Raw genomic sequence first — 12,451 nt, 5'->3', positions numbered from 1 at the left:
TCTTTCCCTCCCTTCCCTGCCCTCCCCTCCCTTCCCCGCCCTCCCCTCCCATCTCTCCCTTCTTACCCTCTCCCTCCCTCTCACCCCTCTCTGTCTCACCTGTTTTTGGTTGCACTTATTTGTTTACATAACTGTTTTCTCCTAGTAGACTGCCTCTTAAAGGAAAAGACCCTTTCTCATTCACTTTTGTGTCCCCTGTACCTAGCACAGTATCTGACACATGATAGGAGCTCAGTAAGGGTCTGCAGAAGAAATAAATCAATGAAAGTCATAGACCATAAAGACTGTCAAACCACCCTAGAAAGTAAGTGTCAGTCACCTCAGTTACCTTTATCAGTAGAAACGGGCAGTTATATAGGTAATCGAAAATATCAGATATTCTAAAGAGTGTATATGTGTGTGTTGCTTTGTACGATGTTTTGCAACATTTAATCATTCATCGAACAAATATTTATTAAGCAAACTAGGCACTGTGCTTGGCAGAAATGATATGTTTACTATATTAAGAATAAAATGAAAAGATGTGGTTACTGTCCTCAGCGGGTTTTCAGAGGAAGAATCAGATCAGCAAACAAAAATAGTTGGGAAGTACAGGTGGTGTGTGCAAAAGGAATCACTGCAGTTGTCCTTTAAATGGAAGTTGTCCCTTACGTAAGTAAGAGGAACACCTGATATAAATAAGATCTGGGGTATCAAGGAAGGCTTCCTGGAAGATGGTACTAAACTAAAACCTGACAAGAGAGTAGAAAGGAGTTCAGAGGAGTGGAGGTTTTCCAGGCAAGAAATGACCCTAGTGACGTCAGTAGCAGCCAGATCATGAAGTGCCTTGTGAGTCTTTTTTAGAGATTTGAACGTTATTCTGCATACCTTTATAGAAAATTTTAAGCTGGGAAGTGACATAAGATTTGTGTTTTTGAAAGGACACTGGCAGCATTTGGAATGTGACAGTACTGGAGACAGAGATACAAGTGAGGAGGCGATTGCTATTATCCAGGCCAGAGACGATAGTAGCCCAAACAGCGACAGGACCGATAACATATAAGATGAGGAAGAAAGTAGTAGCAGAGATGACCAGAATATGCTGTTGTAAGCGATGGCTGTTTTGGACCTAGATGGTCAAGAGTGGACTAAATTTCCACATAAGTAGAGTTGTCACTTGTTTGCAATAGTAAAGTGTCCATTTGGATCACATTGAGCTGTATTATAATTTTTAAGGACGCTTTATCTTTGTTACTGATCTTCAAGTGGTAATAACTCCTGAGCTTTTAGAAGTTACTGTTTCTCCCCACTCTTTCTACCTTTAATTAAGGGAACTCCTTTTTAAAATTGTTGTAACTCCTTTATTTGTTTGACATATTGGTTATTACATGTATTCCCCTGAGTAGGTTATTTTTACGAGTTCCTTGAATAAATGGCTGTATTTATACATTTTGTATCCCTTTGCCTCCACTCCCGGCCCCCCTACCAAAGTTAGCATTGGGATCTTATCAACTAGTAAATGATATGATGGTCATTTTAGACTTTTGCATGTTGTGCCCTATTAGGAAATGATACACATATAGTCTCTCGTTATTTTGCGTCTGAAGTCAGCTTCTTCCCTTCCCTCAACCCAGGACGTTACCATGTCTTCCTTACAGTTCCTCTGACATAAACTTGGAAGCCAAGGTATAAAACTTTCTCTGCATTACAAAAGGAATCATTACGATAGTCCTTTAAATAGAAACTTCCCTACTGTATATAAGAAATGGATTTGTACAATCGATTAGTTAAAGCAGTGTAATCATCTTATATTATTATCTTAAAATGAGTACCTGGCTATCTTTCACAAATTATTCTTTTAATTCTTTTTTCTAGTCTCTACTTATATACAAGAAAATAAAACATTTTTAATGAAAATTTAAGCTTTAAGCTATCAAGAGCTAGAAAAGGTTACCTAGATCTTTTTAATTCCCTTTCAGAACCTAATGTTGCATGAAGCTAAGAAGAGGTCAGGAAGTAAAGGTGGGATCTAGCTGTACCTATCTCTGATCACTTGGAGGAAAAAAAAAACTATCCTATCAATGATATGATCTTTATTCTTATATTTCTAACTTTGTCAGTGATTTCCTGTCTTGCCATTGAGAATAGTTTCACTTTTGTGTATGTCAAAAATAAAAAAAGGTAGAAAGGTCTCTACACAGTGGATAAATAAGTTAATGATTAGAAATGACAGTGAAAGGTGATTTGCACAATTTAGGCCAAGATCACTGGATTTTATTTTTTTGTATATAATGCTGTTACCATTGATTTCATCATTTACATTCATTTGTTTAATGAAGTTGGACACAGTATAACAATGTTGACTTCACCTATGAATTTGTCTTTTTTAGTGAGTTAAAAAAAGGAACCTGCCTTCGGTTTGCTGGAAGTGGAAATGAAGAGAATCGAAATAACTCATATCCTCACAAAGCAGGTTTTGCCCAACCTTCAGGTCTTTCTCTGGCCTCAGAGGATCCCTGGAGCTGCCTGTTTGTAGCAGATAGTGAGAGCAGTACAGTGAGAACCGTCTCACTGAAAGATGGAGCAGTGAAGCACCTTGTGGGAGGAGAGAGAGATCCTATGGTAATGAAAAGTACTCTGGTGTGGTGTGCCTGCTTAACAAGCTTGTGATTTTCTGAATTGTGAAGAGTTAATAACATTTAGGAAGGAGAATGTTCTTGGCTTATCCATGTTAAAATGGAAGTCAAACCAAAGGAAATGTGAGTATGAAGAAATACAAGTAACAAAACCACCTAAGAAAATAAAATGACTCGATTATATATAAATGTCAAAGTTTCAGGGAAAAAGGAAAGATAAAATATTGATTACCAAGCAAGGGGAAAATGTAGATTAGATATTTGGCAGTAGGGAGGAAAGAGCACCAGATCAGTAGACTTGACCTGTTCCTGATCAGATATGTGATTTTTGTGAATAAAATTCCTAAGCACCACAAATTAATTCAAGTTCAGAATTCTATCATGTTTTTCTACTTTCAGTCAAATGCCCAACCCTATTTATATGAAGTCAGACTTTTTCCCCTTTAAGTAGCATATACAGCTATCTTAATTTTCACTTTATACCCTGTAAAAAAATTTAATACATGCTGTTTCTTTCTTTCTTTAAAAAAAAAAAAAAAAAGAATTTATTTGCTTTTGGTGATGTTGATGGAGTAGGAATCAATGCAAAGCTTCAACACCCACTTGGAGTAACTTGGGACAAGAAAAGGAATTTAGTTTACGTGGCAGACTCTTACAATCACAAGGTGAGTCTTGAAAGAAATATATAATACCCTGCTTTTCACTTTTGGTATTTAAAATGCTGAAAGATCTGTGAGCCTCCTACAATTGCCGCTAAAATATAGCGAGGAATGACAGTTTTGGACAACTGTACATAAGCCTTTCTGTTCTTTTCTTGGTCCTTTCTTGCAGAGAGGATGTGATGGTCCTCTGAGCTGGGGGGAGAGGACTGAACAAATTCCCAGTGACTGTAGCCAAAAATTGTGAATTGCAAGCCATTAAAGCTGCTTAGTAACATGTTGAGTAAATGAGGAGAAGGCAGGTAGCAGGCAAATTAACATGTCAGCTAACGAATGAACATTTTTGAGCCTTTGCACAGTTGCCACGCCTGTTAGCAAATAATTCCGTTTTCATCAGCATTTCCATTTTTTTTGTCTCTACTGCATTTTTACGGCGCATTTTTCCTTTTTATAAAATCAGTGGAACCCAAATGTTAATATTTTTGTGATGAGAGACTGTGAATTTAATGTAATTGAAACACAGTGAGGAGTCATTAAGTTTACCGTAAGTAGCCAAATCCTCAGCCAATGTTAGATATTCATGAGAAGAAAGTCAGTTCAACTCTGTCCCATTGTGAGTGAATAGAAGAACATTAAAAAAAATTTTTTAATTCCATAAATTATCAAAGATTGCTTCTAGAAGACAGGATGTAACTGGGGATTTTATAGTGTTTAGCCCTCAGAATGAAATATCTCCCCTTAGACTGTAATTTGAATGTTTGGCTTTTCAAGAAAATATGGAAATGTCTGTTCTTTTTCTGAGATTTATTAAGAATACTAATGTCAATCAGGAATTCCCTGGCTTGCTTAATATGATACTTTTCCATACTACAAATGTGCAGTTGAGCTTCAGATATATAAATTTTTGTTCTATCTTCTTAGATTAAAGTTGTGGATCCAGAAACAAAAAACTGTACAACATTAGCGGGAACTGGAGATGCAAGTAATGTTATCGGTTCCAATTTTACCGACTCAACTTTTAATGAACCAGGAGGCTTGTGTATTGGAGAGAATGGTCAGTTATTATATGTGGCGGACACCAATAACCATCAAATTAAAGTGATGGACTTAGAAACAAAAACAGTTTCTGTGGTAAGTAATCTTTAAGTTAAAGGGCATCATTTTAAGAAAGATTCTGAGATCCTCAGCAACAACAGAGGCACTTTCGGTTAGGCCATCTCTAGTGCTGAAAGTGAAACGTGGGTAGAGTAGTGAGTGGGTGCCTATTCCAAGGATATCCTGTTATTTTTAAAATAAAAATTCTATTTGTGCCAAGAGTGTTTGAGAAAGATTCTAGAAGTTGGAGAGAGTCTGATGAACTTTCAGAAAAGGAAAAAAAAAAGGACTCATCTGTTTTTAAATGTATGGACATACTGACACACTACACATACAAACTATGTGGGTTGGGTTGTTTAATCTTGGGGTTTTTTTTTTTAATGATCCTCTGACTAGTGGGTAATCTTTGTTTCCTATGGTGAATCCATTACCAAATAATCTTTAAAGGAAGCTCTAGGAGCCACGTTTCTCAAGACTTAAAAATAAGATTGAGGGCTTCCCTGGTGGCGCAGTGGTTGAGAGTCCGCCTGCAGATGCAGGGGACACGGGTTCGTGCCCCGGTCCGGGAAGATCCCACATGCCGCGGAGCGGCTGCACCCGTGAGCCATGGCCACTGAGCCTGCGCATCCAGAGCCTGTGCTCCGCAATGGGAGAGGCCACAGCAGTGAGAGGCCTGCATACCGCAAAAAAGAAAAAAAAAAAAAAAAAAAGATTGGAAGAAACTTAAGTAAGTTCTAATTTTAAAGATATCGATATGGTCTCTAATACAAGTTACCCCTTTATATATCACATTTGCCTGGAAAAATGCAAGAGTTTTTTTTCTAAAATTCTAGGAATTTCCAAAATGTGTTTAAAAATAAAAACACAGATTCCCATCATAAGTGTCATTTCTCTTGACATAGATCTCTGATATAAGATGAATGACATCTTATAGTTGGCAATGAAAATTATAAGAGGGCGTATAATATATCCACTACATTTAAATTGATAAAGTTTAATTTTAATTTCCTGCTATCTATAAACATATTGGACAGTTAATTTAATTCAGTTTCATTCATAAACGTTGGCAGTTTTTTGGCCAGGATGAAATATTTTTCTGAACCTACGAAATAATCATGAGGAAATTTAAGTAAACAGATTCTGATTCAGAAGAGAATGGCAATTAAGCTTCCTTGACACAGAATCTCATGTTTGTACTGAAGTCTGAAAATAAGCTCTGTCAGTCTATAATACTATAAAGTACTTGTGCTTTAAAAAACAGATTTTCTTGTTTTCTAGCTCCCAGTCTTCAGATCTGAAAGTGCCATGGTGGACGGCCCATTCCCAGCAGAAAAACAGAAGACCTTACCCAGACTACCTAAATCTGCTCCAGGCATTAGACTTTCCCCGGTGGCTGCATCTCCAGGGCAAACTCTTCAGTTCAAGCTAAGATTAGACCTCCCATCAGGAACAAAGCTAACTGAAGGAGCACCCAGTTGCTGGTTTCTGTCAGCTGAAGGTATGACAATAATCTTGCAAATGCAAATATTTCATAAATTCTTGAGATTTGATCTAGTAATTTTTCTCATTTGTGATATGTTTACAGTTGGGCAGGATTTGAGGAAGGTCTTGTAAAACAGACAGATCCAGATCGAACCCCACTTCAGCAGTTTTCTTTAGCCTTTGAGATTCTTTTATTAAATAATTGCCACCATTTGCTATTAAGCAAATTTATTACATGAGACAGACTCGTGTGGTCTTAGAATGTTAGGCCCTTGAATATTAGGGCTGAAAGGCACCAAAGGACACCATCTGTTTTAAGACTCGTATTTTATAAATGAGACTAAGGGCTCAAAGAGATAAAGTGATTTGCTGAAGGGCATATATTGAATTAGGTCAAAAGATGGAATTTGAACCCAGCTCTGCTGGTTCTTAGTGTAGTGTCTTTTCCATTGTGCTACTCCATCTCAAACTAGCTCTAGGGTTATTAGTCCTAAAAACGAAGTTAGTTTTTTAAAGACATAAAATTCAAAGCCACCAGTTACGCATTGGGATGTTACAAAAGTTTGCAAACCTCACTCTCGGTTTCTGTACTTAACTCACCATGGTTTGTGAACCAGCACCGGTCCACAGACTATATACTTTGGTGACCCTGTTCTAGAGCACTGCAGCATAAAGAGATCAAGGAGGGAGGTAGGGACCCACATGGAAGACCGAAGAGTGAATAAGCAAGTAGAAGCAAAACCAAGAGGGTAGTTTCCTGAAGCAGGTGTTTTAAGGAGCGTAATCAGCTGTGTTGAGTGTGATCGATAGATCAGGTGAAATAAGGACTAAGAATTGATCGTTGATTCAATGTTATAGTTAATTGATGTCCTCGACCAGGGCCGTTTCAGAGTGATGGAGGAGGTGCCTGATTAGAGCAGGTTAAAAAAGAATTGAAGGAGAGGAACTGGAGAAAGCAAATATAGATAGCTCTTTGAGGAGCTGAGCTAAAAAGATAAGGGGAAAGAGAGCAGTTGGCCGCAGGGGAAAGCGGAGTTGAGAGAGCAGTGTGTTTGTTATATTGATGGCAAAGATCAGTAGAGGAAAGGACTGATGGTATGTGTTGCGGGGTATCCTTTAGGCGGATAGGAGAGGTGGCAGGCTGGCCTTTGCCAGGAATTTGGACCTCATTTCCACGGTAAGGAGGGAGGGCCCAGTATGCGACCCAGAGATCTAGATGGGTAACTGTGGAGTGGATGCTTGTGGAAGCACTCTTCCGCATGCTTCTGTTTTCTTAATTATTGGGAAGCACGGCCATCAGCTGAGAGTGGGAGTGAGAGGTGGTGGGGGAGGTTTTGGCGGTTTGCAAAAAGAAGAGTGTCAGGAAGGTGGGAGGGTGACTGCATGAGGGAAGTACAGTGGTTGCTGAACGGCCGGGAGGCTGTGTTTGAGGCTGGCTGTCATGAATTGAAAGTTAGGCTAGTCCACGTGGAGGCCGTTTGTCTCCAGCCAAGGTGAGGCACAGGGAGCAGAAGTGTAGGTATTGGCTAAGCAGTTTAATCAGCAGGTCTCTGGGGTCCTGATCCAGTATTATGATTACCACTACACCACTAAATCTCACAGATTCTCTTCTAAAGAATTAAATTGATTTTTCCCTTGAGTTTTTTTTAATATATTCTTGTTTTTAACTGAATTAACTTGACACAAACTCTTTCTAATTCAGTTCTTTGGTGGTTTTATTATTATCTTTCACTTTTCCAGATAGCGTCTGTCAAACGCTTTAGAGCTTTTAGTTGCTGTTCATTTTATTTCAGTAGTATCATTAGGACTTGACTTACCAGTTATTAAGCCTGAAGCTGTGTTTTCTTCTCTAGGGATTCCAAAGGTAGAATTTGAGCCCCATTAACTTTCTTGCTGCAAGAAATTGGATGCCAAAGCCATTGCTTAAAAGTATGCCATTCAATAGAAGAAAAAACATTGTTGGAGGAGGATGTGTAATTAAATACAGATGAATTACTATGATTAGAGTCCAGGCAGAGCCTTTGTCCTCAGTCACTAATTTGTGATCTTTTAATCTCAGAACATTTCCTGTTTGAGTCTGTTCTCGAAAGTATTCAGTTACTGTAAGTTATGTAAAGATTTGGGTGTGTGTTTGAATCACAGTGTGAGCTGATTTCATGAATTTGTAAGTAATCAGTGTACTGCTTGTCTTCTAGCAGTGCTTTCCAGCATCTCTAAGAGAGTAGACAACAATTTGAAAGTGAACAGTAGTAGGTCCAGAACTACATTCTGACTCCCGGTCCCTCGTGATCTTGCTGTGTCCTAGCCTCCCGTGCTCGCTGTGTCCTAGCCTCCCGTGCTCTTTCACAGGTTCTCACTCAGTTTTGAATTTGCTGCCCGACTCCTCCTGTCTCAGGCCCTCTCACACACTTTTCTTTTGTACATTACCCAGATCCAGGCTTTATGCCTTCTTACCTTGGTACCTTCTCAGAGCAGCAGCTACTGTCCTACAAGTGCCCGCTTGGTACCCACACCAAGAGAACAGAGAGATCTGCCGGAAGGAACCGCTGAGTTAGAGTTTGCTGGCTCTGGAGTGACTGAGCCTGTGGGGAAATCACCCCCATCTACTCCCCACAAAGGAGAGGGCTGAGCCATGCAGTACTAGAGGATGTTTGGCCAGAAAAGAACTCAAACCCTGGCCATTCATTCCGCAGTCCTCTGTAGGTTCAGAGCAAGTCCTCAACTGCCAGTTTAACTGTTCTGCCTGTGTCCATTAGTCTGAAAGCACTGAATCATTTGGAGATAACTGCTCTTTAACCGCACACAGAAAAATTAACAGTATTTTTTTAATAGGATACTGGTAAATTAACATGTTTAACTGTCAAATACACAAGTTAATTAGTATCAAGTTATTGGAGTACAAAACATGGATAGTATTAAAGGAAAGTGAAGTGATCTAAAGAGAAAATTCTTAGCTATTTTTAGCTGTCTATTTTAGATACATGTGATGTGTCCAAAAATTATCTAGAGAAACACTATGTTTTATTTCTAGAATTGGACATTAAGATAGTGTAATTTACTATTTTCCTGTTTTCATTTAACATATAAGAAGTTCCCCCACTAGCCTGCTATCTAACAAAATCAAACATTAAAATAAAACATATTCTTCAGTCCAGAAGCAAGCAAAAAGGCCAGAGAATTTTAAAAGAATTGTTTAAAAGCTCTGCACTTAATAACTCTTTAGATTCTCAACCTTTCACATTCTCCTTACTCTTATTTGATATATTTATCTCAGATTTAATTTTTCAGTCAACAGAATATTAGAAGCAATAAACTAAAGGAGAGATGAAGAGGACCAGTAGAGGCAGGTGCTCTAGTCTGTTGACTCATCCTGAGGTCAAAAGAGAGAAAAGCTAAAAAGGAGACATGGAATTTCATCACTACTCAGTAGATGGTCCAGTTTTTGTACAGATGGCCCCGAGTCGTTGTTAAGTCGTTAGATTACGTTCAATGTATTCTATTTAAGATGGCAGGAAAGCAGGTCCTGCATTTCCCAAATGATGGCTCTTAATAGCCAATGCTGAGTGTCAGCCTGAGTATGCACTTCCTCAATAGGACGCATATGTGCCTTCTGAGAGAAGGCACTGGGTGAATAAAAACATTTTAAAAACTTTAATACTAGAAGACTTAATGATTTTTAGTGGTTTTTTAGACTTTTGTTACATAGATAATCTATGTATTTAAGTCTCAGAGGAGTTTTATGTGTATTTTAAAATGAGGTAGACAAAATCTGTTCGTTTTCTACATTGAGTCCCTTGGAATAATGTATTCAGTGTTACTTGTTTCTAAAAAAATCAGTGGCTTTTTTTTATTACCACCTTTGGATATTCAGTAATTCATCGTCTTGAAAGTCACTGCAGAGTTGTACATACATTTGTATTCCCTAGATTATTTTGTAGTTTGCATATTATATTTCTAGACACTTATCTGGTAAAAATGATCTATTTTCTGAAGTGTCCTATGTTTATTTCTAGAACTTATTAATAGTTTTCATTTTAAATTCTATAATCACATTTTAAATCTATAACCATATTGGCAGTATTCATCTGGATTTCAGTAGAAATAACTATAATTTATTTTACAGTGTTCAAAGGAAGAATTTTAATTTGACATCAAGATGATTAGACTAGGAACTTCTTATATCTTATTTTGTATCCTTCACACAGAGCACAGTGCCTGGCACTTAGAGGCTTTCAGTAAATATTTGTTGATTGAATGAATCTAGTGTTCGTAAGGTTTGTCCAATTTCCTACTTCTTATACAGTCTTAATAATTTACCTTTTTATTTTCTAGGCAATGAATGGCTTCTTCAAGGACAGATACCATCTGGAGAGATAGAGAGCATTTCCAGTCAACCAACAATCTCACTGCAGATTCCTGGGGATTGTTTATCACTTGAAGCCGTTCTGTCTATCAGCGTATTTCTTTATTACTGTAGTGCAGACAGCAGTGCCTGTATGATGAAGGGAATTTTGTTCAGTCAGCCTTTAAAAATAACCGATACACAACAAGACTACATACCTCCAGTAGAACTCAAGTATATATTTTAGCAAGCTGGCTAGCATCCCAGTGCCTCCTGTTCTCCAACCCCCACCATCACTGTGTAATTTATGAAAAGAAACTTTATTCCTGCCTCTGGGTACCCAGAAACCCATTGTTGAGTTCTAGCAACTGATACTAAAATAAAGCTATGCTCCTTATTTATTTATTATAGACAAATTCCTTCATTCTCACTGTGTACTAGCTAAGTGATTGACCGTGATTTGAACCATGATCCTGTAATCTTTGCTGCTATTTGGCACAAGAGTTAAGTCCACATTATAGGACAATATTATCATGAGATAATTTGCAGTGAATACTGATAACAATAATGATACCAAATTTTTTGCGGTACGCGGGCCTCTCACCGTTGTCGCCTCTCCAGTTGAGGAGCACAGGCTCTGGACACGCAGGCTCAGTGGCCATGGCTCACGGGCCCAGCCGCTCGGCGGCATGTGGGATCTTCCCGGACCGGGGCACGAACCTGTGTCCCCTGCATCGGCAGGCGGACTCTCAACCACTGCGCCACCAGGGAAGCCCCGATACCAAATATTTTAACTAACTTTTTTACATTTATCAAGCAACACATCTGAGTGTGTAAATTTCACAATAACTTTAAACAGAAGTTAAGATCCAGTCCACATATTATAAGGACACCTGCCATTCAAGGTGCAAGGTCTGTTTTAGGCCCCCAAAAATGTCTTTTCATCACAGTAGCAGCTTAAAGAGTACCTAGGTGGTAAAAATGTTCTTTGTTCTCTTCTGCGATTTTCTCATTTGAGATATATTTATTCAGTCTATTTTAAATTATTTGCTATTTTAACATGCCATTATTAATGGCATGTTAAATATTCTGTATGTTTCTATATACAGAAAATATATTTCTATATTTCTAAAAGTTAGAGTCTCTAAGGACATACAGGCTCACTCCTTTAACTTTTTTCTGAAATGAACAGTCTTACCAAATAACGGATGAATCCACAGAAATGTTATGACTTCCAAGGAGTAAGGGACTTTGGGACACATTACTGTCTGTGATACCACTTAAAGAACTGTGACACTGAATCTGATGCAAATGGGTATGTATGTTGTCTTAGAAGGTTACATTTCAGTTGAAGCGTTAAATGCAGATGTTGTTGGGTTTGGGGGTTTTTTTGGTTCCCATATTCAGAATTTAAATTAGGATCATTTATTGTGATGTTTTTAAAAAGTACTGTCAAGCCTTCAAAGTGAATATTTCATTGTGAAGCACTTTCATGCTATTAACATGTATAGGTCTTAATATATTACTTTAAAGTATGAAGGCTGAAACATACAGTGAGTTGCTGACACTTTTTTGGTGGGGGTTTTTTAACCGTAAAAGAAATAGTCACCGGAAGATACTGAAAGGTTTTTTTAATCATAATTTCTCTTTATAACTATTTTTAGAGCCTCTGCTTGTTTTTACTAAAACTGATTCAACATGTTTGTGGTTTAATCAGCTTTACAAGATTTTTAAAAACAGGAGAATCGTATTTATTCAGTAAATATTTATAGACATTATTATAGCATAATATGCCTTCTCCCTTCAAAACCAGGGCTCAATCTGAAGTGTAATTTTTTAAGCATGATCATCTGCCCATAGCTTTATATTTTTTTGAACTACAGTTTTGAACATACTATTCACTTCTCTTTTTCAAGTTACCTAAATCTGAAGTAAGGAAATGCATAGATCATGACTTTCGTCTAATCTGTAGCCTGCTAAAGATATTTTTAAAGAGAAGTATTATAAACGTAAAGTTAAAAGGAATTCTGATTAAAATTTTATATAAGTACCGCATAAACCTTTTCTCTCCATAAAAAAAATATGTTCTGTAATAAAAGGATGTATAACATGAATTTGCTCTTTTATGGAGAATAGGCCATGGTAATTTTTTAATCTCATTTTATTATTATAGTTCTCATTTCCAGTTGGACAGGATAGTTTGGCTTAATTTTTTCCTATTTAAGGACAATAATTTCACTCTCTGAAAGAAGTATGTA

The 12,451-nt window shown here is 37.6% G+C and overlaps 1 protein-coding gene across 1 annotated transcript in view; it reads left to right on the top strand.

Moving 5' to 3' along the window:
- Positions 1-10,601, top strand: part of NHLRC2 (NHL repeat containing 2) — a 57,616-nt gene extending 47,015 nt beyond the window's left edge. Inside the window, exons 7-11 of the mRNA XM_007469617.1 lie at positions 2,370-2,601; positions 3,158-3,280; positions 4,196-4,405; positions 5,648-5,867; positions 10,184-10,601. Of these exons, the coding sequence (XP_007469679.1) occupies positions 2,370-2,601; positions 3,158-3,280; positions 4,196-4,405; positions 5,648-5,867; positions 10,184-10,440 (1,042 nt within the window). The 3' untranslated portion in view covers positions 10,441-10,601. The remainder of the gene's footprint in view (positions 1-2,369; positions 2,602-3,157; positions 3,281-4,195; positions 4,406-5,647; positions 5,868-10,183) is intronic.
- The last annotated feature ends 1,850 nt before the right edge of the window (positions 10,602-12,451 follow it).

Source organism: Lipotes vexillifer, unplaced genomic scaffold (assembly GCF_000442215.2).
Source record: "Lipotes vexillifer unplaced genomic scaffold, Lipotes_vexillifer_v1.1 scaffold240, whole genome shotgun sequence".
NCBI classification, from domain to species: Eukaryota; Metazoa; Chordata; class Mammalia; order Artiodactyla; family Lipotidae; genus Lipotes; species Lipotes vexillifer.
This window is presented reverse-complemented; position numbering and strand designations above follow the sequence as displayed.